This window comes from Sceloporus occidentalis, unplaced genomic scaffold (genome assembly GCF_023333645.1).
Source record: "Sceloporus occidentalis isolate IW3139 unplaced genomic scaffold, rSceOcc1.0.p SCAF_5, whole genome shotgun sequence".
Taxonomy (NCBI): Eukaryota; Metazoa; Chordata; class Lepidosauria; order Squamata; family Phrynosomatidae; genus Sceloporus; species Sceloporus occidentalis.
In genome coordinates this window covers 1,035,593-1,062,869 of record NW_028316985.1, presented here as the reverse complement: position 1 = coordinate 1,062,869, position 27,277 = coordinate 1,035,593, and the positions used below count along the sequence as shown (strand labels likewise).

General features: G+C 47.9%; 1 protein-coding gene across 1 annotated transcript in view; it reads left to right on the top strand.

Moving 5' to 3' along the window:
* The first annotated feature begins 13,380 nt into the window (after positions 1-13,380).
* Positions 13,381-27,277, top strand: part of LOC149311503 (SH3 and multiple ankyrin repeat domains protein 3-like) — a 425,035-nt gene continuing 411,138 nt past the window's right edge. Inside the window, exons 1-2 of the mRNA XM_089526562.1 lie at positions 13,381-13,413; positions 14,116-14,451. Of these exons, the coding sequence (XP_089382688.1) occupies positions 13,381-13,413; positions 14,116-14,451 (369 nt within the window). The remainder of the gene's footprint in view (positions 13,414-14,115; positions 14,452-27,277) is intronic.

Here is a 27,277-nt window from a genome sequence, read left to right as displayed (position 1 = left end):
CAGCTCCCAGAATTCCATAGCCTTGAGCCAGGAGGCTGAAAAGCGAGTTATATCTCCAGTGTGAATGCACCCCAAGTTGGCTATTGATCCTGGAGGCATTCCTTTCTCAGAGCCTAGTTTGGGTCCCCCCCCCACATACAAATCCATGCAAATTCATGTTCCTTTTTAAATTGCCATCATTAGTTGGGAAAAGAGAGTTTTAAACAACCTTTTCATGGATTCCAATCAGCTGCGCCAGTTGTGAGCGCATGGATGGAGTGCACAGCCATGGCAGCTCATGCTAAAATAAATCCCGTTTGTCTTTAAGGTGTCACTGGGCCTCCCTCTTCCCTTCCCTTCCCTTCCCTTCCCTTCCCTTCCCTTCTTTTCATGCTGAACTGACTGACACAGCGCTCTCTTGGAAATGTGCTACCATGGTGCTTTCCTCAAGAAAAGCCACAGCTGCCTCATTGAGCCACAGATGCTTCCCAGGGGCCCATTGCTAGAACTGGGACGGATGGTCCCAAAGCCAAAATCATACATTTATAAGATTATGGAGTTGCTAAGGGATCCCAAAGTCCATTTACTCCAACCCTCTGACATTACAGGAGAATTTAGTGCTGAAAAGCATCCCTGAGGCCATATGAGTTTATCACATGGGGAAAATGTGGAGTTTAAATAGTGATTAACCCGTGAAAATTGCACAATTGACATTATAACACAAAAAAATGAGATTAACACAAGAGCCATTATCCCTGGAATAACCAGGGATTAACCAGGCAATAAACAGCACAAAGTGAAAGATCTGCTGCTGTTTCATGCCTGGTTATTCACGGGATAATGGCACTTTAATCACATTTCATCTCGATGTCATGTGAAAACTATCAGCACAATTGCGGCATTATCACGGGGTTATTCACAGGATAATAGCTCTTTGAACACAATGTCGTGTGAAAACCATTAGTTAATCATGGGTTAATCACTGTTTATACTTCCAATTGTCTCCTATGTGATAAACTCTGCAGAATCACAGGCAAATCTCAGACCCAAACAAATGGGTCTGAGAGCAAACTGAGTTCAAACTCTGACCAATCTGAAGCTTTGGATATATCATGGATGACATGACTCATTCAAAAAGCAACCACACGCCACGGCCCCAACCCAGCCTTTCCAGGGCACAAAAAGGAGCCGCAAAAAGCTGCATTTTTGTGCCCTGGAAAGGGCATGGTAGCCATGGCGCCATGGCTATACAGCACCCCTTTGGTGCTGCACCATGCGCATGCAGCACCAGAGGAGTGCCGTGACATTGTGCACCATATGGAGCGGCAGTGGCGGCATCATGGCGCCCTGAGGGCGGAGTTGGGGTGTGCGTAATGGAGATGCTATGCCCCAACTCCATCCTCCAGCTGGCTCCAAGTGGCAGTCGGTACAGGACCTAAATAGATTACCACACTGCACTCTTATAGTGCTGCTATTCTACTTTTACTGCTCTGACTGCTTCCTGTTGCATTCTGGATTTTGTAGTTCAGTGAGACCTAAGAGCTCTGGCTGAGAATTCTAAGTGCCCCTCCCTTAACTACAAATCCCAGAATGCAACAGGAGGCAGCCGGCAGATAAAGTGGAAGAGCAGCACTGTTTATTTATTATTATTTATAGCAATAGCAAGTACATTTCCATACCGCTTATCAGTGCACTTAAGCACTCCCTAAGCGGTCTGCAAAGTGTAAGCTAATTGCCCCCAATGATCTGGGGACTTATTTTCGCCACCTATGGAAGGATGCCAGGCTGAGTCAGGCTTGAGCCCCTATAATAATATTTATTCTATTTATTTATATCACACCCTTCTGCCAAGGCTGGGACTCAGGGCCAGTAGGACCCCTTGCAATGTTAAGCAATGAGCCTATTTTGGGAGGAAGGTGGGGGGGGAAAGGAATACGGTTAATAATGGTGAAGATGGTGATTTAAATTCCCTTCCCCGCAGACTCATACTTTTGGTTGGTGAGCAATGGCACAGCCAGCAGCCCCAGGCTGGAGAATTGCTAAGAGGAGGGCAGAGTGGTGGGCATAACATCCAATGCTCAAGGACCACCAGGCTTGGGTTTTTTGGGGGGATGGCCTGGGAGGGCTCCCAATGGGCCACTTGGGCCAACAGGCAAGGAGCCAGAGAGCCCTCTCAGGCCATCCCTGGCCAAGGTCATAGAGAAAGCACAGCTGCCCTTGACTGACCGACTCCCAGCGGCTCCTCCTGGGCCCATGCCTGCTCTTAGTTACTCATTAAACCCTCTGCATACCAGGGAAACTAGTTGCAGCTCCAAGCGGTTGCATTGTTGCATTGGGGGTGGGTGGCTTGGAGGCCTTCGTGTCCTTCCAAGGTCCATTCAAGCACATCTCCGTCTTCAGCCGGGGCAGGGGGCTTTTCTTTCGGTGTTATCTCTCCATCAGTACCCCTTTGGCCAAAACCAAAGGACTCGAACTCAGCTCCATCCGTCCCCGTCACTGGAGGTTAATTGGCCTCTTGGTTTGTGGAGAGAGGCTCTTCTGGGGGAGGAGGTAAGTTGGCTGGCCAGGTGGAGAGTTAGTGTCCTCCAGGAGTTTGGAAGCCTCTTTCGCATCTGATTGATTGATTGGATTTCAATATTTCCATCCTGCCTCTTAAGAGCCCTGGGCAGCTTGCGGGAAAATCAGCTCAACAATTTGGAATGGCAAACAAGGGAATAATATGCCTCACAACCTTGGGCAAAACCAGATGGGTACCAAATAGGATAGGAAAATGAATAAACATCATATGGAGAGTAACTATTAATGATATAAACAAAAATCCATCGGCGATACCTTTATTGGCCAACCAAAAGGCACAATATACTTGTTGCAAGCTTTTGAAGCTCCATCTTGTGCAATAAAGGTATCGCTGATGGAGTTTTGTTTGTATTTGTCAAATGGCCAACGCAGCTCCCCCTGAATGTTTATTAATCATATAGTGAGCTGACGTTATAATATAAACCAAAATATATCCAGAAAGTAACTAAGAATGGTATAATCGTATACAGAAAGTAACAAACAGCGTTTTGCAAAATTAAGTTTATTGCCAAACAGGACTTACTACACTTGGCTAAATTGCTAAAGAAATGGTTACTTTCTAAAGAAATCCTTTCTAATTTGGGAGGGTGCGAACTGCTGGGGTTTGTATGCACTTTTAATCTGTAAACTGCCTCGATTGTCATGGACAGAGAGCTGGGATATCAATAAAGGTTTTATTTCATTTATTATTATTCTTTATTAAAGAAATGGTTACCCTCTGTCTCCGTTTGCACCAAGGACAGATTCCCAAACATGAATGGCAAACATGATGCTACTCACTAGGATTCTACTGATGCTCAAAATGGAGGACACTTTGGAATGCCTCCTGGAAGGAAGGTTGAAATGTAGGACACGTCCTGGAAAAGGAGGTCACCCTGCTGGAAGGGGCATTGGGTGTTGTTGCATTAAATGCCATTGCGCCACGTTGTGTTGCATTGAATTGCATTGAATTGCATTGTGTAGAGGGTTGCACAGTCTGTGGATGCAGAGGTTGCTGGCTTTGGTGTTGTTTCCTAACTCTGGCTGCATCCACACCGGAGAAATAACCTGGTTTGGCACTGATTTTAATGGTCTTGGCTCAAGACTATTAGAGTATGTTGTGGGGCCCAGAGTGGAGGCTCCAGGCCCACAACAAACTCCAACTCCCAGAATTCCATAGCCTTGAGCCAAGACCATTAAATCAGTGCCAAACCAGATTATCCCTCCAGTGTAGATGCAGCCTTTGGATTTGAGCAGAAACGCAGCCAAGAAGGCCCCCAAGGGCTGTGCGCACTTCCCTGCCATGGCTCTGTAAACATGCCTCTCTCTTTGCGTGGGCAAGCAGACCCCCTTTTGGGGACGGAATATCTCCTTTCATCTGCGCTTGGGGACTTCTCACTAATTGCCACATATTTGATTTTTCCCGTAACCTCTTCCGCGAACAGTGCTGCAAAAAGAATTAACCAAGCAAATCTGTCTGATAATCAGATTTCCAGAGATTCGGGTTCGCAGTCTACGGTTACTTCTGGCTTTGAATGAGTTGTTAACGTTGTCGTCCCTGCAACCTTTGCTGTAAATTCTGGGTATTAGTGCTAGTATTAGTAGCAGTGTGAGTCTCTTGTGGGAAAAGCAAGCAACAACTTCATGGCAACTTAAACGTGGGCAAGTTTTCTCTAGCAAATGCCAAAACTAGGCTTAAAGGAAACTGGCTGATTTCTAACGTCCCAGGAAACACTTTCTTGTCTTTGTTGGCAACTTGTGTAGCTACACAAGGATATCCTTGTCTGCCAGGAGCAGGTTTAAAACAGACCTAGGCTGCATCCGCATTGCAGAAATAATCCAATTTGACAGCAGTTAGCCATGGCCCAATGCTATGAAATTCTGGGAACTGTAAGTTTGTGAGACATTTAGCCCCTCTTTCGGAAAGCCCTCTGTCATGGCAAACTACAATTCCCAGAATTCCATAGCACTGAGCCATGCCATTCCTCTATGTCTTATTCCCTGGAGCAGCAGAAAACAAGCTTGCTCCCTCCTCAATCTGACATCCCTTCAAATACTTAAACAGGGCTGTCATATCACCTCTTAACTGTCTCTTCTCCAGGCTAAACAGACCCTGAGTCTCTCCTCATGGTTTCCAGGCCCTTCACCTTTTCGTAGAACCATCTTTGTATACCTGAAGGGAGGATGTCTTGTAGAAGTTGGAGCAAGCTTGTTTTCTGCTATGAACCAGTGGATTCCAATGACAAGAAAAGTGATTCCACCCAAACATTAGAAGAACCACCTGATAGTAAGAGCTGTCCCAGAAGGTGATGGACTCTCCTTCCTTGGAAGCTTTTAAAACAGAGGTTGGATGGACATCTTTCAGGTGTGCTTCAGTTGTGCATTCCTGCATGGCAGAAGGAGGTTGAACTAGGTGTCCTTTGGGGACCCTTCCAGCTCTATGACCCCATCATTCTTCAAACTGGCTTTTGGTGCACCTGGCTTGGTTCTGCCTCCAAGGACTGACCAGCCGCCCAAGTTGCGCATCCCCATGTCAGCTTCCCTGCCTCGGTCATCTCTGGGATTATCTGGGCCCTGTTAATATCTGCAAAATATGGCTTGGAGTATCTGAGGAGCTCCGCACAGATGAATGCAAACAGGCCTCCGTCCCTCCGGGACTTGTTGCTGAGGCAAGGATGCTAATATGCACAAGTGATCTGCATACTTGGTGCGCTGGTCATGCAAATCACAAACATGACTTGGGTTTGGGATTGAATGGAATGTAAAAAATGATCCCTGCTGTTTCGGGGTTGCACATTTGCCCAGCAGGCAGCTTCCAGAATCTCATTTGGGCCGGCGCAGGATGAGCAAAAAGAGAGAACTTGGTTCTCCTTAGTGGGCAGACTCAAAACATTTTGCTGCTCGAGTCGAGAGTATCAAGTTGGTATCTGAAGGGATTGAGGGTGTCAGAAACAGGGCCACACATTTGTAAAGGACCTCCAAGTGCTTCAGGGGGATAGGAAATGATGGCCTAATTTATTTATTGCTAGTATTGCCAGCTCTCAGGGCTTGGTACCTGAGTCTCCAGTTTTTGTGGGTCCTCTCCAGGCGTGAAACTGCAAATTCCCCAATTTTGTGGGGTTCAGCTCCAGGCAAAGAAGAAAGAGCTGGGTGCAAATCTCCTGCTGAGCAAGTAGGGAAGTGGCTAACTACAATTTGTAAGGCTTAATTCATTCTTGCTGCAATTTGCAAAGGCTTTCCAGTGGGAGAGAGCTGTGTTTTTACTTCGTTATTTTCCTCCGTTCCTCCCAGGGCTCACCCTCCACTCTGCTTTCGTCCACCTTCAGGCTAGAAGCAAGCAGACAGGATTAAATGTTCTCTTTCCTAGCTTTCTAAGGCTGCATCTGCACTGCAGAAATAATGCTGTTTGAACTTGCTTTAACTGCCATGGGTCCATCCTAAGGAATCCTGGGATTTGTAGTTTGTTGGGGGGCCAAGCTCTCTGACAGAGATTGAAGTATGTTTTGTGTGTGTGTGTTTGAATGACAAACTGTTAAGAGGTGATATGATAGGATGGGGGACACGTGGTTTCAGGAGACTTATATGTATGCAAGGAATCTAGGAGTCCTAGTAGATTACAAGTTGAACATGAGTCAACAGTGCGATGCGGCAGCTAACAAGGCCAATGCGATTCTAGGCTCCATCAATAGAAGTATAGTGTCTAGATCAAGGGAAATAATAGTGTCATTCTATTCTACTTTGGTCAGGCCTCACCTGGAATAATACTGTGTCCAGTTTGAAACAATTCAAACAGGATGTTGAGAAACTGGACTGCATCCAATGGTGAAGGATTTGGAAACCATGAAGCCCTATGAGGAGAGACTTAGGGAGCTGGGGATGTTTAGTCTGCAGAAGAGAAGGTTAAGAGGTGATATGATAGCTCTGTTTAAATATTTGAAGAGGTGTCACATTGAGGAGGAAGCAAGCTTGTTTTCTGCAGCTCCAGAGACTAGGACCCAATGGAGCAATAGATGCAAGCTAAAGGAAAAGAGATTCCACCAAACATTAGGAGGAACATGCTGTTTGAGAGTGGAAGACACTGGCCTTGGACAGTGCTGGGAGTTCCTTTTTGGGGCGGTTTTTAAAGAGAGTGGGGATGCTTTCTGTCCCAGGGAGGGAGGGAGGGCTTGGACTGTGCCTTCTTCCTGCATGGCGGAAGGGGCTTGCAATGGATGGCCCTTGGGGTCTCTTCTAACTCATAGGATTCTATGATGTTTGTTCTCATATAAGTGCCCCTCCAACATCTAACCCCAGCCATCATGCTGGAAGGGCAGGATTTTGCAAAGATCTGCTCTGCTTTGGGCAGTTACTTTTTCTCGGGCCAAGACGACCCTTTGCCAAGTCCTGCCCCTCTCTTGCCAATTACAGCTGTGCCCTTTTTTTCCTCTTTCCTTGCTCTGGGCCTTTCTTCTGGGCATCTGTATGTTTTTCTCCCTTCCTGCCTTACTTGCAGGGCCCCAAATTGTCTTTTGATGCCTTCCGGCTGCAGAAAGCGGAGCTCTCTGTGAGTCATTCCTCCCTTTTCCCTCCCTGATGCCCAGCTTTCTGCCCGGCCTTTTGCCCTCTTTTCTCAGGAGGCCTTAACTCTTCCAGGGTTCCTCTGTGTCTCTGCAAGCAGCTAGAAACAAAAGGGGGGCTTCCTTAGCTGCTGATGATGGAAAAACAGGTGGTTTCAGACAACGGAAGCAGAGGACCTTAAAATTGGAAGGGACCTCCAAGGGCCGTCTGTTCCAGCCCCTGACAATACACCCTTTTTGAATTGCGTTGCCCAGAACTGGACACAGGATTATTCCAGGTCTGGCCTGACCAAAGCAGAATAGAGTGGCCCCATTACTTCCCTTGATCTAGACACTATACTAAAGCATCTCTGAGAGATGGCCATCTAATCCCTCTTTAAAAACTTCCACGGAAGGAGAGTCCGCAGTCCATTTCCTTGTCAAACAGCTCTTGCTAGTTTTCCAAAGGTTTAGTCCAGAATCTTTTTTCTTCTCATTAAACCCAGCGGTTCCGGTCATAGGATTGCAGAATGAGAGTCTTGGAAGGGACCCCAAAGGCCATATAGTCCTGCCATACAAGAAGCTACGCTGAAGGCATGCCTGAGAGATGAGTGTCTATCCCATGTTGTGTTGCTGTGTGCTTTCTGACTCTCGATGCCCCTTAGTTGAACCTATCACAGGGTTTTCAGAGTCAGATTTGTTCAGATGGGACTTGCCCTTGCTTTCTTGGAAGGCTGAGAGAGTGGGACTTGCCCAAGTGGCTTTCCATCACTGGGCAGTGATTCGAATCCTAGTCTCCTAGAGTTCTCCTAGTGCAGTATTCAAACTGTGTCTGCTAGTCCAACACTCTGCTATTACTCTACTAGTCCAGCACTCAAACCATGACACTGTACTTCCCTCTCTTTTAAGGCCTCCAGTTTTTTACCCTGGGCTAAGACTGCTGGGAGTGGCAGTCTAAGAATATTTGGACCACCCTGTTTTATACCATGCTTTGTGTAAGAATGACAACAAAACCCCTCAGCATGTTGTTGTTGGGGGGCAGATCAGAACAGTAGAAAGCCAGCAGATATGATCCAGCATGGCATAGCATTTTGAGTCCAACTCCAGAGTCTGGAGACCAGGGTTCAGCTCCCCATTTGGTCTTGGAAACCCATTGGATAACCTTGGGCAAGTCACACTCTCTCAGCCTCAAAGGAAGACAATGGTGGCAAACCTCCTCTGAACAACTCTTGCCAAGAAAACCTCTGATGGGGTTGCCATAAGTCAGAAACACTTTGAAGGCACACAGCAACAGCAACCATAATAACAATAACGACAACCACCTTGCAAATAGGAGCCAGTGGGTTTGTTTCCCTACTTGGCCATAGAAAGCCATTGGGTGCCCTTGGCTGAGTCACAGGAGTTTATCAGACAAGGGAAATTGGAAGTATAATCCAATGGCAATCTCAATGCAATCATGGGGTTTCACATTATTGCGTGATAGACTGCCATACGCAAATTCAGGCAATGGCATGCTATTTTGGGGCAATGGGAAGCCAGTTCGAATGCAATTCGAATTCACGTAATTTCACTAAACTACTGACTTTAAGTGAATGCGTTCTGACCCCACTTTCTTTTCATTCAAAATTAAGAGAAATTCCTCCCGTCTGATAAACTCCACGCTCTCTCAGCCCCAGAAAACCCCATGATAGGTTTGCGTTTGGCACACCATAAGTCAGAAACAACCTGAAGGCACACATCACCAACAACAATCTTGCCAATAAGTCTGGGTTAGAAAAAGTGGTTTGTGAAGCATTTCCCAACCAGCAACCCAAACAAATTGATACTGGTCCTGGTGCAAAATAGCTGAAAGTAGGCTTAAACGTTGGCTGGCAAGGAGGAGGAATAATGCAACGAAGGGGACCAAAAGGAGAGCATTGCCTCTCCAAAATATAAATTCTGCAACCCCCAATAAAATGTTCCCCCAATTTTTAGTGTTGTGAAGAGTGGGACATTGAAAACTGTTCCCATCTTGACCTGCATTGACTGGTTCTGAATTTCCTTGGTTATTCACTGTCAGCCTCTTTTCTTGGGACCCCTCAATTTGGATTTGTAAATACTCAACTCAGGTTTCAAGTTACTGCAATTCTAGAAATGTGGGGACTGAAAGGGAATTTCATGAGGATTCTTATTTGGGGGAGCAATGCCCTGATCCTGCCCCTGTTCCCAGGGACATCCCTGTAAAGGAGGAGGAGGAGGAGGAGGAGGAGAAGGAGAAGGAGGAGGGATATTAATGTGAATATTAATATCGCCGTGGCATGTGAGGACACAGTGCCAGCGCCGGTCAGTGCATGCCTGGCAGGGACTGTCTGCCGACGGTGCGCTTGTGCACTGATGCACCCACTGTGAAGTCAGCCAGAGGGTTTTTGTATCTCAGCTGCAGATGGATGGAAAATGGAATTGGCGCATTTCAGGTCCACATAAAAGCAAAGGGGGGCATGGGATGAGTGGGGGCAGAAATGGGGCGAGGAGCTCTATGCTGACCTACCCTTAACGTCCATCTACCATCCTTGTGTTCATGCAATGCAATCGTTGCTATTTCTTCATTCATCCACTTGCGTAGAAAGGGATCTAGGAGTCCAAGTAGACCACAAGTTGAACATGAGTCAACAGTGTGATGCGGCGGCTAAAAAGGCCAATGCAATTTTAGGCTGCATCAATAAAAGTATAGTGTCTAGATCAAGAGAAGTAACAGTGCCACTGTATTCTGCTTTGGTCAGGCCCCACCTGGAATATTGTGTCCAGTTCTGGGCGCCACAATTCAAAAAGGACATTGAGAAACTGGAGCCCTGTGTCCAAAGGAGGGCGACTAAAATGGTGAAGGGTCTGGAAACCTTGCCCTACGAGGAAGGCCTTAGGGAGCTGGGGATGTTTAGCCTGGAGAAGAGAGGATTAAGGCATCAAAGATAGCATTTGCATTTGAAGGAGCATTAAGTATTTGAAAAGGTGTCACACTGAGGAGGGAACAAGCTTGTTTTCTGCTGCTCCAGAGAATAGGAAACAATGGACCTTTGGATGCAAGCTCCAGGAAACGAGATTCCAGCTCAACATTAGGAAGAATTTCTTGAGGACAAGAGCTGTTAATGGCTGCTTCTTTGGAGTGTGGTGGAGTCTCCTCCTTGGGAGGTTTTTAAGCAGAGGCTGGATGGCCTTGTGTTGTGTTTGCTTGGATTGTGTCTTCCTACACAGCAGAAGAGGGTTGGGAGCTTATCACACAAAGCGGATCAGGAGATTATCCTGTGAATATCCCAGAAACAATTACATGAAATGATTTCACACAATGTCACACAAAACCCACCATTAAAGTGGTCACAAAGAAGCATTAATGCATATTTTTTTACTTTCGGGATTTCAGCGTCAATGCATTTCTGTTATCACTTTATTTGCACAATTGTGTGTGATGATCATTCGTGGAATTACTCCCCATTTTTGCTTTATATGCAGGATGCTTTAAATGCGCTTTGACCTCTGTTTAATGCCAAAATCAGCCCAAGTGCGCTAAACTCCTTTTATTGGATGGCGTTTGAGGTCCCTTGTGATTCTGTGTTTCTGACCTTGTGGAAGCAGAGTCTGGCTGGTGCTGGGGCAGTTTTGGGCAGAGGTGGGAGAGGCTTTGGTGGTTTTATATCCCCAAAGAAATGTTTGGGATCCATGCAAAGGGGGCCCCAACATCTCCTGACCCCTTTTTCAGGCTCCCGGTTCCCTTTGAGCTGAAGCGGAGAAGGCTTTCTCCAGCGAGGGCAGATGGCTGTGAGCTCATCCTTGATGCAATGCAAGAAATGTTTTGAAACATTTGCTCCCATTTACTAATTTATTATTTATTATCTCATTTATGTCTCATTTAATAATACATTATCATTTATTATTTATTATTGCTTAATAATATTTTTTTATTTTAATTTTATCACAATATGAGACTGACGGCAGCGAACAGGAAACGATGCATCATGCAAAATAAGATGTAAGAAAATATTAAACAGGCAATCCAGCCAAAAGAATAAAGCATAATAGAAAGAAATCCAGGGCATCCCATTCAAAGCAAACCCTTCAGTTAGAAGCAAAGGGGCTTCTTAAAGAAACCAGTCTTTGCCTGATAGCGAAACTGAAAAGAGAAGGGAGAAGGTGGCCAAATAATCCTCATGTGGAAAAGAGTTCCCAAGTCCAATAGCAGCCACAGAAAAGCCCCTGCTTTCTGCATCCTCAGCTGCCAGGCCTGGAGCATTGGGGGGACTGGGAGAAGATGCTCCCCAAAGATCTTAAAGGCTGGGCAGAGTCATATAGGGAGATGATGGTCTTCTAGGCAATCTGCTCTGGAGTGAACAAGAGCTGTTTCCTGGTGGAGATTGCAATGGAAACAAACCCAAAAGTGTGCTCAGCAATGGCTCCTCCTTTTCATTCTGGAGAGAAGTGACCAGTGGGGTGTCCAGTGGGGTTCTGGCCTGAGACCAGTTTGCTATTCAACATCTTTATCAATGACTTGGATTAAGGATTTCCTGCATGGCAGAATGGGGTTGGACTGGATGGCCCTTGTGGTCTCTTCCAACTCTACGATTCTATGATTCTAAGGCATAGAGGGCATGCTTATCAAATTTGCAGATGACACCAAAATTAGGAGGAGTCGTTAATACCGCAGAGGACAGGATCAAGATTCAAAATGACCTGAATAGATAGATGAGCCAAAGCAAAAATGTAAGATACTGCACTTAGGGCAGAAAAATGAAATGCACAGATATAGGATTATGGGGGACACTTGGCTGAACAAGAGTACATGTGAAAGGGATCTAGGAGTCCAAGTAAACCACAAGTTGAACATGAGTCAATAGTGCAATGCGGCAGCTAACAAGGCCAATGCGATTTTAGCTTGCATCAATAGAAGTATAGTGTCCAGATCAGTGATTCCTAAGCTTTGGTCTCCAGATGTTTTGGATTTCAGGTCCTAGAATTCCTGACACAGGGATGTAGCTAGGATTTTAGGAAGGGGGGGGGGGTTCCAGACTATATGCCACCATTATAATGGATCTTGGGTGCGGCGGCACAGCAGCACACACCATTCATTTTTCTAATGGAAGAGGGGGGTCCGGACCCCAAGAACCCCCCCTTGGCTATGTCCCTGCCTGACAGTTGGCTGAGCTGGCTGGGCCTTCTGGGAGTTGATGTCCAAAACATCTGGAAGACCAAAGTTCGGGAACCACTGGTCTGGATCAAGGGAAGTAATAGTGCCCCTCTGTTCTGCTTTGGTCAGGCTGGAATAATATTGTGTCCAATTCTGGGCACAAATATTCACAAAGGATGTGGACAAGCTGGTGTGTAACCAAAATGGTGAAGGGTCTGGAAACCACCAAGCCCTATGGGGAGTGGCTTAGGCAGCTGGGGATGTTTAGCCTGGAGAAGAGAAGGTGAAGAGCCCTGTTTAAATACTTGAAGGGATGTCAGATATTGAGGAAGGAGCAAGCTTGTTTTCTGCTGCTCCAGAGACTAGAACCCGGAACAATGGATGCAAGCTCCAGGAAAAGAGATTCCAGCTCAACATTAGGAGGAACTTCCAGACAGTAAGAGCTGTTCAACAGTGGAAGAGGCTCCACTGAAGAGTAGTGGAGTCTCCTGCTTTGGAGGTCTCTAGACAGAGGCTGGATGGCCATCTGCCAGGGATGCTTGGACTGAGAGTTCCTCCATGGAAAAGTGGGGTCATTCCTGTAGCATTATATCCAACTCCATGGTTCTATGATTCTATGAAATGGATCTTAAGTGCTTGCCTGCCATTTGGGGCTCATGAACATGGCAGCTAAAGGAGCTTAAGTGGCAGGCCTTGATTTTCATGTTTCTTTTTTGTTTCTCTTTTCCTTCCTTCCTTCCTTTTTTCCCACTCTCTTCCACCTCTTCCTTCCTCCCACCCTCAAAACTGGCATCCTCTGGGATCTACCCCTCATGTTGATGCATGTATGTTGTGCATGTGTTGCGTTGCATGTGCTATATGTTATACAATGTTTCATTATTTGTGTTGTGCATGGATATGATTTGTGGATGTGTGTTTTGTGGATGGGTGCTCGTGTATGTTGCATGCACATGTGTGCTTTCTGTGTCCTGGGTTGTGTGTTGCTTATGTCTTCTGCATGTGTGCTGTCTTTGCCTTGTGCATGTCTATATGTCTTGTGTGTGTTGTGCATTTGCATTTTGTGTTGTGGACATGCACACCTTGTCTATATTGTGTGTCTGTGTGTTGTGCATACATTGTGCATGCTTTTATGTCTTGTGTATTTTGTGTTGTGGGCACATGTGCCTTGTCTATATTGTGTGTGCCCATCCGGTATGTGTTGTTATGTTGCGTATGCCTGTGTGCTTTGTGCGTTTTGTGCTGTGTGTGTGTGTGGTGTTAAATTGTGCCTATGTTGTGCATGGCTGTATGTCCTGTGTGCGTTGTGCCTTTGCCTTTCTGTCCCGTGTCCCTGCATGGCCTGTGTGTGTGTGTGTGTGGGGGGGGTGCCGGGTGTGTGGTGTGTGTTGGGGCTGCGCTTCCCTTCCCCTCCGGCAGGCGGCGCCCTCTTCCCGGGGGCGGTGTGGTGATGCGCTGCCCTTGAGCGCCCGCCGGGCCTCTTCCTCCTCTCCCTGCTGAGCCCTTGGCCTTCCTCCTCCCTCCTCTTCCTCCTCCGGGATCATGCCAGGAAGACCCTCCAGCGGCAGCAGCGGCAGCGGCAGCAGCGGCAGCGGCGGAGGAGGCAGCAGCAGCCCCAGCCCCGCCGCCAACCATGGCTCCCCCCAGAAGCAGCAGCAGCAGCAGCAGCAGCAGCAGCAAAGGCGGGAGGAAGAGGAGGAAGAAGAGGAAGGCGAGGAAGGCGAGCGGGAGCAGCGGCGGCGGCGGCGAGAAGACCAGCAGCAGCATCAGCAGCATCAGCAGGAGGAGGAGGAGGAGGAGGAGGAGGAGGAAGGGGGCGAGCATCTTCCCCGGCGGCGGCGGCGGCAGCGGCAGCAAGAGCCTCCTCCTGCTCCTGCTGCTGCTGCTCCTGGGCAGCCACAGCCTCCCGAGGCGCCTGGTCCTGCAGAGCATCCTCCCGCTGCATCCTTCCTCCGCCGGCCCTTTTCTCGTCCGCCCTGGGCGCTGAACGGCGAGGCGGAGGCTGGGCTGGGCGCCGCGCCCCCGGAGGAGCACCAGGAGACCCGGCTGTATGAGACCCTCCGGGGCCCCGGCCTCAGCCCCAGCAGCCCAGCCCCGGCCCCTCGGCCGCCGCTGCCAACGCCTGGGACGCCGGCGCCAGCGCCTGGGCGGATGGACGAGCCGCCGCCGGGCCCCGGCCCCAGCCCCAGCCTCCTCCTCCTCCGCATCGGCATCCCCGACCTCCAGCAAACGGTCAGCCCCGGCGCCAGGGGGGCTCTGGGAGGGAGGGAGGGAGGGAGATGGGGGCAGTGGGGGGCACCCAGAGGAGTCGAGGAGGCCCCACACAGCACCTTAGACCCCCCCCCCCACACACACAGCCTCCCCAAAGCTGTGGGGGGGCAATACCCCACTCAGAACCCATCCCAAGAGCAGCCCCACTTCACCCCAAGGAGCCCCACATTCAGCCCAAGAGCAGCCCCAGAGAAGAGGGAGAAGTAGGGGGAGACCCCATGAAGCACTTTCGACTCCCCCCCCCCACACTGCCCCATACACCCAACTCCACCCCACTAATGCTGGGGGGGCATGCAATGGGGGGATCCAAGGTGCAGTGTGAGGTGCCCTACTTCTCCCTCCCTCTCTGGGGCTGGGCTTGGGGTGGATGGGTGGGAGGCTGTGTGGGGTGAGGTAGGGCAGTGCCCCCCTCCCAGTCCCAGTCGGGTGGATTTGGGGAGGCAGTGGGGGTCAGGAGGTATAGGGGGCAGTGGAGAGGTCTAAAGTGCTCTATGGGGTCTCCCCCTAATTGTCCGGGGTCTTGTGGGGTGGGGTCCCCTTGTTTGCATCCTCTGGGGTGCCTGGGTGGGGGGCATTACATTTCTGGTGCCCCCCTTGGCAGGCTGTTTGGTGACACCTTATGCCAAGGTCTGACATGGGGCACACTTTCTGTGGGGTGAGGCACTGTTGGGGTGCCCTATGTGGGAGAACACCTTTTGTGGGTGCTTTTCTTTTGTTATGGGGTTCTTGCCCCCCTCTGGCGGGAGGTACTGGAGAGGGACAACCTGGCTGCACCCATAAGTCCTGTGGGGCTTGTAAAGGATGCTGTGCCCCTCTTCCGTGGGGTGAGGCACTGCTGGGGTGTCCTGTGTGGCAGGACACCTTTTGTGGGTCCTCATCTCTTGTTTTGGGGTGCTCCTGGTTGTTTTCCTCCTCTGGTGTTGGGGGGCTGGACAGTGACAACCTGGCCATACCCGCAACTCCGGTGGGGCATGTAGAGGCTGTTTCTGTGTGCCTCTTCTGTGGGGTGAAGAATTGTATGTGCCCCTTTTCAAGGCTGCCCCATTGAATTGTGCCCCCTTTCCTGTGTACAGATTGTGGACTTTAACAGGATGGGGGTCATCAGCCCCCCTTCAGTGGGGCTGGGACAGAGGTGTGCGTATGTACATATGTGTGTTGTGTATGTGTGCATGTGGGTCTTTTCTGACTCTCTAGTGAACTCGGAAGCCATCTCTGTTCTGTGGGGAGGCCATTGGTTTCAATGCAGAGCCAACCCTGGGGGTCTCAACACCCCCAATTCAGGTCTGGGGGGGGCGAAACAGGGACGGCTGCCCAGGCCTCAAGTTGTATGTGTGTGTGTGTGTGTGTGTGTGTGTGTGTTGGGGGTGAGTTGTGTGCGTCCTGCACCACCAGGATGGGAATGCAGAGGGCTTTTTTGAGCTGCCCATGGCTACCAGAGACTTCACAGACTTCCTAGAGTAGGAATATTTGCTTTCTGTGTGTGTTTGAGTGTGTAGCTATCAGATCATGCATCTCCAAAATTCTTTGGGGTGCAGGTGCCTTGGGAGGGTCTTAGTGTGCCCCTGTCCTGCCCCATTTTGCTTGGCCCCCATTTCTCCAACCGGCTTGAAATCCAACAGGAAGGGTCAGCGCTCGAATTGAGTTGGCATAGTGGTCTGAGCATTAGACTGTGACTCTGGAGTCCAGGGGTTTGAATCCCGGATCAGCCGTGCAAACTCACTGGGTGACTGTGGGCAATTCACACTCTCTCAGCCTCAGAGGATGGCAATGGCAAACCTCTCTCTGATGAACCTTGGCAAGAAAACCCCATGATAGGATTATTTTACGGTTGCCATAAATCAGAAAGGACTTGAAGACACACAGCAACATAGGGTTGGAAACGACTCGATGATACACAGCAAATAGAGTTCATCTGGCAGAGGCAACCAAGCAGAGGAAGCCCTGAACTGGAGGAACAGAAGAAGGCCTTCCTCTAGAAGTTGCTGGACTATAACTCCCAGCAGCACACCCCCCAGGAAGTGGTGAAGGATGCTGGGAATAGTGGCATCTGGTGTCTTGACCGGTATTTATTGCTTATTTGGAGATGCATGGAAGTGAATGGGGTATCCTCTTCCCAACCTAGAGTCACACAGTATATGTATTCCCCACTCTCTTCCATGCCTGCATTCTCTGAAGACGCCAGCCACAGATGCAGATGAAACAGCAGGAATAAACTCTCCTAGAACATGGCCTCATAGCCTGAAAAAGCCACAAAAACTATGCCAGCCGTGAAAGCCTTCGGCTTCACAATGTTTGGATGGTCATCTTCCCCAGGAAGTGCTTTGATGGTGTATTCCTGCATGACAGAGGGGGGTTGGATTGTATAGCTTCTTGGGGTCTCTTCCAGTTCTATGATTCTATGTTGCTAACAGCTTCCCAGTGTCCCCAGAAAACCCTCTGGTCCATCCATGGTGGTTGAAGGCTTCTCTGTCACATGGACGGTTGAATCCACATGTTTGGCTCCAGCCTCCATAGGTGCTGTCCAAGGTCCTGGGCAGATCCTGGAGATGAAGTTCAGCACCATGGAAAGCTCCTATAAGATTTCCATTGAACCCTGGAACACAGTGACATCTGAAATCCAATAAAACAGTGATGCCTTTATGGGGCACATTATAAGCATTTGAATGGATGTCATGTTGAGAAAGGGACAAGCTTGTTTTCTGCTGCTTATTCCAGAGAATAAGACCCAAAACAATGGATGCAAGCAACAGGAAAAGAGATTCTAGCTCAACGTCAGGAGGAACTTCTTGATAGTAAGGGCTGTTCCAGAGTGGAAAGCACTTCCTCGGAGTGCAATGGAGTCTTCTTCTTTGGAGATCTTTAAGCAGAGGCTGGATGGCCATCTGTCCCAGAAGGGCTTTGATTGAGAGTTCCTGCATGGCAGAATGGGTTTGGACTTGATGGCCCTTGTGGTCTCTTCCATATCGATGTTTTTATGATTCTATATGCACAATATACATGTTGCAAGATTTCAAAGCTCCACTGGTTTCTTCCTCAGGCAAAAGTGTTAAAAATCATATAGGAGAAAGAAAAATATGATGATGTTAGTCACTGTTCTGAATTTTGTCAAGCTGTCGCAGTTGTTGTTCTCAATTCAGATGGTATGAACAGGTATTTGTGCAGGCAGAGGCCATTCCTTCTCGTGATGTGGATGCTGGGAGCTTATTTTAAAGTCCAGGAAATAAAATTTAAATTCCATTAGCAAGGGGAGTCCATGGGGCTGACATGGAACCCACTAGATGCCACTGTCATCCAGCAAGCGGGTCCCTGAACCATGAAGGCTCTTGGTTTGCAGAACCCTTGCCACCTTCACTCTTCCAGCCCATGACTTACTCCATCCCCAGAGCCTTTTAGCTGCCTCTGCTAGGAAGGAGAGTAACATGAGCGATTTCTTACAGGGATGCAGAGAGAGTACTGGAGTATCTCCCTCTGGGCAGGAGGATTAATGGCTGATGTGCTGGAGAGGGAAACCCAGGCAGGGAGGACTCATAGACTATAGAGTTGGAAGGGACCCCAAGGGTCATATAGTCCAGTCCCTTGCCATGCAGGAATCCACAAGAGATGCCCTTCCAACATCTCTTTAAAGACATCTAAAGCATATGCTCCCATCTCCTATTAAAGGAGTCTACTTTACTGTCGAAACATCTCTTATGGTTAAGAAGTTCTTCCTAACGTTTAATTCGAATCTCCTTTCTTGTAATTTGACTCCATGGGTTCAGGTCCTAGCCTCCAGAACCACAGAAAACAAGCTTATTGCAAACCTGCTTGGAATATGTGGCACTATGACTTCCCTGCATTTGAACCTTGTACTCTCTGCAAATGCAGCCTAGAATCACATTGGCTTTTTTGGCCGCTGCATCACACTGTTGGCTCAGGTTTAGTAGGGCAGGGATCCTTCCACACTCTATAGATATAGCTGTTTAATACTCCTTTAACTCTCATATTTCCATCCTATGGAATCCTGGGATTTATAGACTGGGGAAAGTTTTATAGACTGCTTAGAGCTCTTAAGTGTGCAGTTCCTTGCACTGAAGCATTCTTGTTCTTTGGCAGCAAATTCCCAAGTGCCTTGTGAAACCGCAAATCCCAGAATTTGCTTGGATGCTTAGTTTTCCTTTTCCTAGGGTTTCCTACAAGAACCCTATAGAACAAATGAGAAATATTATGATTAAAAGTAATAGCCACCCAATATTGCAACTCATATAATCTTAACGCTGTACTGTCCTTACTATTGCTATCATCTTATATCCCACTTTCCTCCCAACACAGGGACTCAAGGCAGTCAACAGCAAATATAAAACAATGCAATTTAAAAACAGTACAAGAGCATTAAAATGTATAAATATAAAATTTATAAAAACAAACAGTTTTAAAATTTAAAACACCTATGCATTAGAATGCAAAATGCGTTAAAACCTCTATACCCACCTTCAAATCTCAATTATGCAGCATTTAAAGCCCAACTCTTGTCAGTTTGAAAAAGCCTGATGACAAAAAAATATTGTATCTGCCATTTAAATGGTTTACTTAATGGTTTTAAACTTTCTTTATCAGATAGATTTTAGCTGTTTGTTGTTGTCGTGTTCAAGTTGTTTCCAACTTACGGCTGTCCCAAGAGGAACCTATCATGGGTTTTTCTTGTCAATTCCTTCAGAGGGGTTTGCCGTTGCCATCTTCTGAGGCTGAGAGAGTGTGACTTGCCCAGGGTCATCCAGTGGGTTTCCATGGCTGAGCAGAAATTCGAACCCTGGACTCGAGAGTCCTAATTGAGCGCTCAGACCACTATGCCACTATGCTGAGTCCTAGGTTTCAGCTGTACTTCTGCTTTAACTTGTTGTGAGCTGCCTTGGGTTCCTTAGCAGGAGAAAGATGGGTTGGGAATTAAATGTATAACTAAAAATAAGCCATAAGGCCAGCTCCTTTCGCTCCAAGGGCCTGGCTTCCCAGAGGTTTCCCCTCCGGCTCCAACGGCCTTTTTTATTGCGCTGCATTTATTCCGCTAGGTTTCTGTTCCACTCTTTTTGTTTTAAGGAGAGCTGGAAATGGAGGAGAGGAGAGCAGGGGGTTGGAGATTTGTGGTTTGCCCACCTCTGCAGCCAAAGAGGATGAGATTATGTACATTAGTGTGTATTTGTGTGCGTGTAAGTGCTTGTAACAAGTGGAGAAAGGAGGTGCTTGGTTTTCAGAAGGGGTCTGGGTCATGGAGGGGATTTTTCAGAGAGGGAAGGGGTCAGAGTGCTGAGTTTTGGCAGGATGGACCGAACGGATATATGGGCATGACGCCATTAGAGCAAAGAAGGGAATCATCACATCTTCCAGATGTATAGAATCTGGGTTAAGGGGAGTAATGGTGCCAGTCTATTCTGCTTTGGTTTTACCTGGAATAATCCTGATATATAGGATTGGGTACACCTGGCTTAACAAGACAAGATGGAAAAAGGATCTAGGAGTCCTAGGAGACCATAAGTTGAACATGAGTCAGCAGTGTAATGCAGCAGCTAAAAAGGCCAATGCAGTTCTAGGCTGCATCAATAGAAGTATAGTATCTAAGGGAAGTTATAGAGCCACTTTATTCTGCTCTGGTCAGGTCCACCTGGAATAAGACTGTGTCCAGTTCTGGGCTCACAATTCAAAAAGGATGTTGAGAAACTGGAGTGTGTCCAAAGGAGGGCAACTAAAATGGTGAAGGGTCTGGAAACCATGCCTTATGAGGAGAGGCTTAGGGAGCTGGGGATGTTTAGTTGGAGGAGAGATGTTTAAGAGGTGATATGATAGACCTTTTTTAAATATGTGAAGGAATGTCATACTGAAGATGGAGGAAGCTTGCTTTCCGCACCTCCAGAGTGTGGGTCCTGGAGCAATGGATTCAAACTCCAGGAAAAGAGATTCCATCTCAACATTAAAGCAACAATGGAAGGCCGCTAAAACTATCACATAGGGCAACCAAGATGGTGAAAGGTCAGGAAACCACCAAGCTCTATCAGGAGCAGCTGAGGCATCTGGGTATATTTAGCCTGGAGAAGAGAGGTGACACGATGGCCCAGTTTAGATATCTGAAGGGTGTCATGTTGAGGATGGAGCAAGCTTCATTTCTGCTGCTACAGAGAGTAGGACCCAGAGCAATGGGAATTCCACCTAAACCTTAGGAAGAACATCCTGATAGTAAGAGCTGAAAGAGCTGCCTCAGAGAATGGTGGAGTCTCCTTCCTTGGAGGTTTCCAAACAGAGGCTGGATGGCCATTTATCCCAGGGAGGGCTTGGATGGTGCCAACCTGCATGGCAGAAGGGGGTTGGCTTAGTTTAGGGAATTCCTGGATGGTTGCTGCCCAGGTGTCCAAACCTGCAGGAAATTAGGTTTTTCTGAGTTTGCATTCATTTGGCACCATAAGAGACTTGGCATCCTGTGTCAGCAAAAGACTGCAGCCAAGAAGTGTGGGATGCCAGGAGGGTGTTTCCCCTTTGCTGGGTCCCTAGTATGAGCCTTGGTGGCACTGCAGTTAAATGCCTTTACTGCAGCCACTCACTCACAAACCGCAAGGTTGCAAGTTCAATACCAGCAAAAGGGCTCAAGCTCGACTCAGGCTTGCATCTTTCTGAGGTTGCTAAAATGAGGACTCAGCTTGTTGGGGGCAATTAGCTTACACTTTGTAAACCGCTTAGGGAGTGCTTAAGTGCGCTGATAAGCGGTATAGAAACGTACTTGCTATTGCTATTGCTATAGTAGACCCCTTCCCAGAGCTTTGTTGTGCACTTTCCCGGTTGCCGTGTCCCCCTTCGCAACCATTATGGGTGAGAAACAAGGCAGCCCAGCAGAGATGTGGAAGCAGCTGGATTGAGCAAAACAAGCCTCTCTCCTCCAGCATCCTGTTTCCCACAGTGGCCCAGCCCAGGAAGCCTCCTCTTTTGAACCAGATACCCAGGGAAGACGGGAAGCACCTGGCAGAGGGCTGGGGGAGTGATGCCGGCGAAGGGGAAGAGACAGCATGGGCTGTTGAACTCAGCTCTGACCCTTGGAAGGGACTACCCTCCATCATCGCACAGATGAAAACGGGAACATGTGACCCAGAAGCATCAGAATGTGGCAAAAACTATAAATGACCTAGAACAGACAAACTAATAGAAATCTGTTAATTAATAGATTAATAGATTGGAAATTTAACCTGTTAATAGATTAGAAAACTGGGCCAAAGCTTCCAGAATGAAGCCAAAGGCTTTCATGGCCGGCATCCATAGTTTTTTGTGGGTTTTTCGGGCTCTGTGGCCATGTTCCAGAAGATTTTCTTCCTGATGTTTCGCCAGCATTCAGAGAAAGATGCCATCCACAGCTGCTGGCGAAACGTCAGGAAGAAAATCTTCTGGAACATGGCCACAGAGCATGAAAAACCCACAAAAAACTTCCAAAATGAACTTCAACAAGGAGAAATGTAAAGTACTGCATTTAGGGCAAAAAATGAAATGCACAGATATAGGATTGGGGACACCTGGCTGAACGAGATTTCTATGTGTGAAAGGGATCTAGGAGTCCTAGTAGACCAGAAGTTGAACATGAGTCAACAGTGCGATGCGGCAGCTAAAAAGGCCAATGCGATTCTAGGCTGCATCCATAGAAGTATAGTTCCAGATCAAGGGAAGTGATAGTCCCACTCTTTTCTGCTTTGGTCAGGCTCCACAATTGTTCTGGGCACCACAATTCAAAAAGGATGTTGAGAAACTGGAGCATGTCCAAAGGAGGGCAACCAAAAAAGGTGAAGGGTGGAAACCATGTCTTAGGAGGAAAGACTTGGGAAAGCCACAGCTCCTCTGTAGGTAGAGAACCTACACAAAGGAAGGAGACATACTGGAATTCAAAGAAACATCTTCTTTGAATTGCAATGCCCTTGGAAGCACAATGCTTCCGTAACTTTTGGGTCTTCTCAAGATCTTTATGTAGCTGCGTGGCTTCCCTGGTTGTTGTTGTTGTTTGTTTGTTTATATTCCTCTTTGCCCCCAAAAGTGTGACGCATGGCAGCTGATGTGAATGAGAACAAATGCAGGTAAAAGCGCATACCTAGAAACATGCAACAGTTTCCTGTGAAAATGCGTCAAAACGTGTCTGGTGGCTCTCCTGACTTTCCCTCGGTGGGGTCCAAGCTGAGACCCTCAGATGGACCAGGGAGGATAGGAGCAGAGGCAAGCATTTGGGGTGTGTGTATCTGTGTGTGTGTGTGTGTATATATCTGCCTTCAAGTCCCCTGGTGACTTACAGCAACCCCATGAATTTTTTATGGGGTTTTCTTTGCCCTAGGAAAACTTAGACATGGTTTTGCAAGTTCTTTCCTCTGAAATGTAGCCTATAGCACCTGGTATTTATTGGAGGTCTCTCATCCAAGGACTAACCAGGCTTGACCCTCCTTAGCTTCCAAGAGCTGACCCGCCTTAGCTTCAGAGATCAGATGGGATACGTGCTGTGTGTGTGTATACGTGTGTGTGTGTGTGCGCGCACACGCGCGCACCCGTTGCCTGTCAACATATGGTAGCCCTGTGAATTTCATAGGGTTTTCTCAGGCATGAAATACTCAGAGGTGCTTTTCCTGTTCCTTCTTTTTTTAGACTGTAAGCCGCTTTTGGGTCCCAGTTTTGGGAGATAAGTGGGATACAAAATAAATAAATAAAGCCTACATCCCCTCGGATCCCCAGAAATCCCCTTTAGGGCATTTAGTCCTAAGCATTGGTGGTTAACCTGAATTGATTCATGCAACCTGCAGAAATGCCTTAAGAGAACACTGGGCATGTTTAGCTTGGAAAAGAGAAGACTGGGATGCATGGTATATGATTTAGCCATCTTTAAATATCTGAAGATATGAGATATGGATGATGGGGCAAGCTTGTTTTCTGCTGCTAGAACAAGGACACAAAGCAGTGGTTCAGATGACGGGGAAAGGACATCTTGACTCTTAGAGCCATTTGAAAATGGCATGGACCGCCTCAGAGAATGGTGGACCCTCCATCTTTGGGGGTCTTTAAACAGAGATTGGATGAACATCTTTCAGGAGCACTTGTGTTTTCCTCCATCACATGGGCTTAGACTAAATGACCTTGGTGGTCCCTTCCAACTTTAAGATACTATGATTCTATAATTCTATAGAGCCATGCCTCTCTCTTCCCAGAGATGTGGCTGTTGCACACTGGGTTGTTGCACATGTGTGTGTACCCACAGACACGCACCAAGGCAGACTTGTATCAAGAACTACTCTTGCTAAGCATGCAGATTCCCCCCATATCTTCCTCCAGCCCTTTCGTGGCGCCAGCCCTGGCACCCTGGTGACAGCCAAGTGAGCGCAGAGACACTCCCGTCTAGGAACACCAAATGTAGGTCACACTGAAAGAGAGGAGGCTGGATCCTGGAAAGCGGTGAGGCAGAAATGGAGACGATGGAGGAGGAGGAGGAGAAGATCGCGCTGGATACGAGGGCAAGGACAGCTTTTGGAGCACTGCCATCCATGGAGCCTCTTGGCTCTGAGGCTCAGAGGGGCACAGAGGTATCAGGAGCACCCAGATTCCTCATGGAGGCCCACATCCAGCCGTGCAGACTTGGGGAGACACCTTCTTGGCAGAAGAAAGCCACTAGTGAGGGGCAGGCAGGGGTCAGTGGGAGAGGAAAAGTGTTCCTACTGGCACTGTGGGAATTGTGGCCGAGCCAGGCAGATCTCTGGTCCAAATCTGCAGCTGATTTTAAGGGGTCAATAGCTCTCATGGGGGGCTGCTGCTTTAGATCAGGATAGAACAACTGGGGGTGAAGGGGTCTCAGAAACACAGAAGAGACCCTCAAGGGTCATCCAGTCCAAAACCCGTTTTCCATGCAGGAAGACACCATCAAACCACCCTGAAGAGATGGCCATCCAGCCTCCAAAGAAACCCCCAAAGAAGGAGATTCCACCACTCTCCAAGGCAGTAGCATCTTCCACTGTCAAACAGCTCTTACTATCAGGGAGTTCTTCCTAATGTTTAGGTGGAATCTCTTCTTCTGCAATTTGCACCGATTGTTCCATGTTCTGGTCTCTGGAGCAGCAGAAAACAAGCTTGCCCCATCCTCAATGTGACACCCTTTCAAATACTTAAACAGGGCTCTCATGTCACTTCTTGACCTTCTCTTCTTCAGGATAAACATTCCCAGCTCCCTCAGCCACTCTTCATAGAGCTTAATGGTTTCAAGACCTTTCAGCATTTTGGTCACCTCCTCTGGACACACTCCAGCTTGTCCATAATCTTTCTTGAATGGTAGTGCCCAGAACTGGACAAAGCTCCTATAGATGCAGCTGAGAATTGCATTGAGGACCAGTGTGGTGTAATGGTTTGGGCTTTGGATTAGGACACTGGAAGACCAGGGTTGGAATCCCAGTTCAGCCATGGAAAACCTTGGGCAAGTCACACTCTTTCAGCCTCAGAGGATGGCAGTGTCAAAATGTATCTGAAGAAACATGCCAAGAAAGCTCTATGATAGGGTTGCCATAAATCAAAAATGATTTGAAGGCACACAAGAACAACATGAATTGCATTGGCTTTTTAGCTGCTGCATCACACTGTTGGCTCATGTTCAGCTTGCGGTCTACTAAGACTCCCAGATCCCTTTGCCATGTACTGAAGTCAAGTCAGGTGTCCCCCATCCTCACTTGACAACAGTACCTTGAAAGGGATCTAGGAATCCTGTGTCCAGTTCTGGGCACCACATTTCAATTCCATGTTAATCTGTGTACTGTTGTGTTGTTGAATGGCAAGGCCATTTCAGGGTGGGAGGATATGCGAAAGAGGATTTGTGTCTGTTTCATTGGAGATCCATTGTCTGCTGGGAATCTCCCTGACTCTGGATGGTTTTCATTTGCATTTGCTGGGTCTTGATTTAGTGTTTTTCAGGACTGGCAGCCAAACTTTGCTAACTTTCAGGGTTTCTTCTTTCCTGTTGAGGTTGTCCAGGTCTTTGTGGATTTCAGTGGCTTCCCTGTGCATCCTGACATGGTAGTGGTTGGCATAGTCCTGAATTTCAGTGTTTTCAAACAGCATTTTGTGCCCAGGATGGTTCATAATGTGTTCTGCTTCTGCTGGTTTTTCTGGCTGACCCAGTCTGCAGTGTGTCTCATGTTCCTTGATTTGTGTTTGGACACTGCATTTGGTGGTCCCTATGAAAACTTGTCCGCAGCTGCACTGTATGCTTTCAACTCCTGCGGCTGTGAGAAGGTCTCTCTGGTCCTTGGCTGAGCGCAGCATTTGCTGGATTTTCTTGGTCACTTTGGAGACCATTTGCAGGTTGTGCTTCCTCACCACTTTGCCTATTCTGTCTGTGACTCTTTTGATGTATGGTAAAAATACCTTCCCTTTTGGTGGTTGCTTGTCTTCATTCCTATGGGCTTATCTCAGTCTAGTAGCCCTTCTGCTGTCTGAGCTGGAGTAACCATTAGACTGTACAGCCTGGTCTAGGTGCTTCAATTCATCTTCCAGGAAAAGTGGAGTTCACAGATGTGTGTTGCCTGGTTTACCAGTGTTTTTATTGTGCTTCTTTTTTGTCCTGGGTGATGGTTGGAGTTCTTGTGTAGGTATCTGTCTGTGTGGATAGGTTTTCTGTATACTGTGTGGCACAAAAGTTGGTTCAGTTTGCCAATGATCGGGACATCCAAGAATGGCAATGTTCATTCCTTTTCTTTTTCCATCGTGAATTGGATGTTTGGGTGAATGTTGTTCAGAAGGTTCAGAAACACAGCCAGATCCTCTTCTTCATGGCTCCAAATGGTGAAAGTGTCACCCACATACTGAAGCTGAAATGTGTCCAGAGGAGGGCAACCAAAATGGGGGAAGGTCTGGAAATCATGAAGCCCTATCAGGAGGGACTTAAGAAGCTGGGTCTGTTTAGCCTGGAGAAGAGAAGGTTAAGAGGCGATATGATAGCCTTGTTTAAGTATTTCAAGGGATGTCATATTGAGGAGGGAGCAAGCTTGCTTTCTGCTGCTCCAGAGTATAGGACAATGGAGCAATGGATGGAAGCTAGAGAAAAAGAGATTCCTCCTAAATGTTGGGAAGAAGTTTGTGATGGTATTATTGCTGTTCAAGAGTGGAAGATGCTGCTGCTGCTGCTGCTGCCTCAATGGAGTCTCCTTCTTTGGAGGTCTTTAAACAGTGGCTGGATGGCCATCTGTCACAGGGGGTGCTTTGATTGTGAGTTCCTGCATGGCAGAATGGGGATAGACTGGATGGCCCTTGGGGTCTCTTCCAACTCTAGGATTCTGTGTACTCCTGCATGGCAGAAGGGAGTAGGACTGGATGGCCCCTGGGGATCTCTGATTCCTTGATTCTGTCTCACTCCATTGAGGTTGCCTGGCCGTGTTTCGAGCCGTGTGGAAATCTGCCAGAGGAACGTGCGCGGTTTGTACTGTTCACGCAAGGCCAAGGTGGGGGGCCAGGCCTTTGCTGAGTGCAAAGTGTTGTTGGGGGCGGTGTGTGTGTAGAGACTGGCAGGGGAGGGTCAGAGCCGGTGTTGCTGCTGGTGGGTTTGTGGGTTTTGGTGCTTTGTCTCTAGACAGGGGAAGAGTGTGGGGGCTCCAGCCTGGGCCGGCTCCACAGGGTCGGCAACTCATTTGCAGGCTCTGCCTACAGTTTAGCGACGTAGCGGTATCAAACGGAGTAGCAAACATCACAGCAAATCTTGGAATTAAATCACTGTCATGACTAATCCAGTGCAAATGAATGCGTGTTCACTCAGGTGGTTTGAGTGGGTTGAACT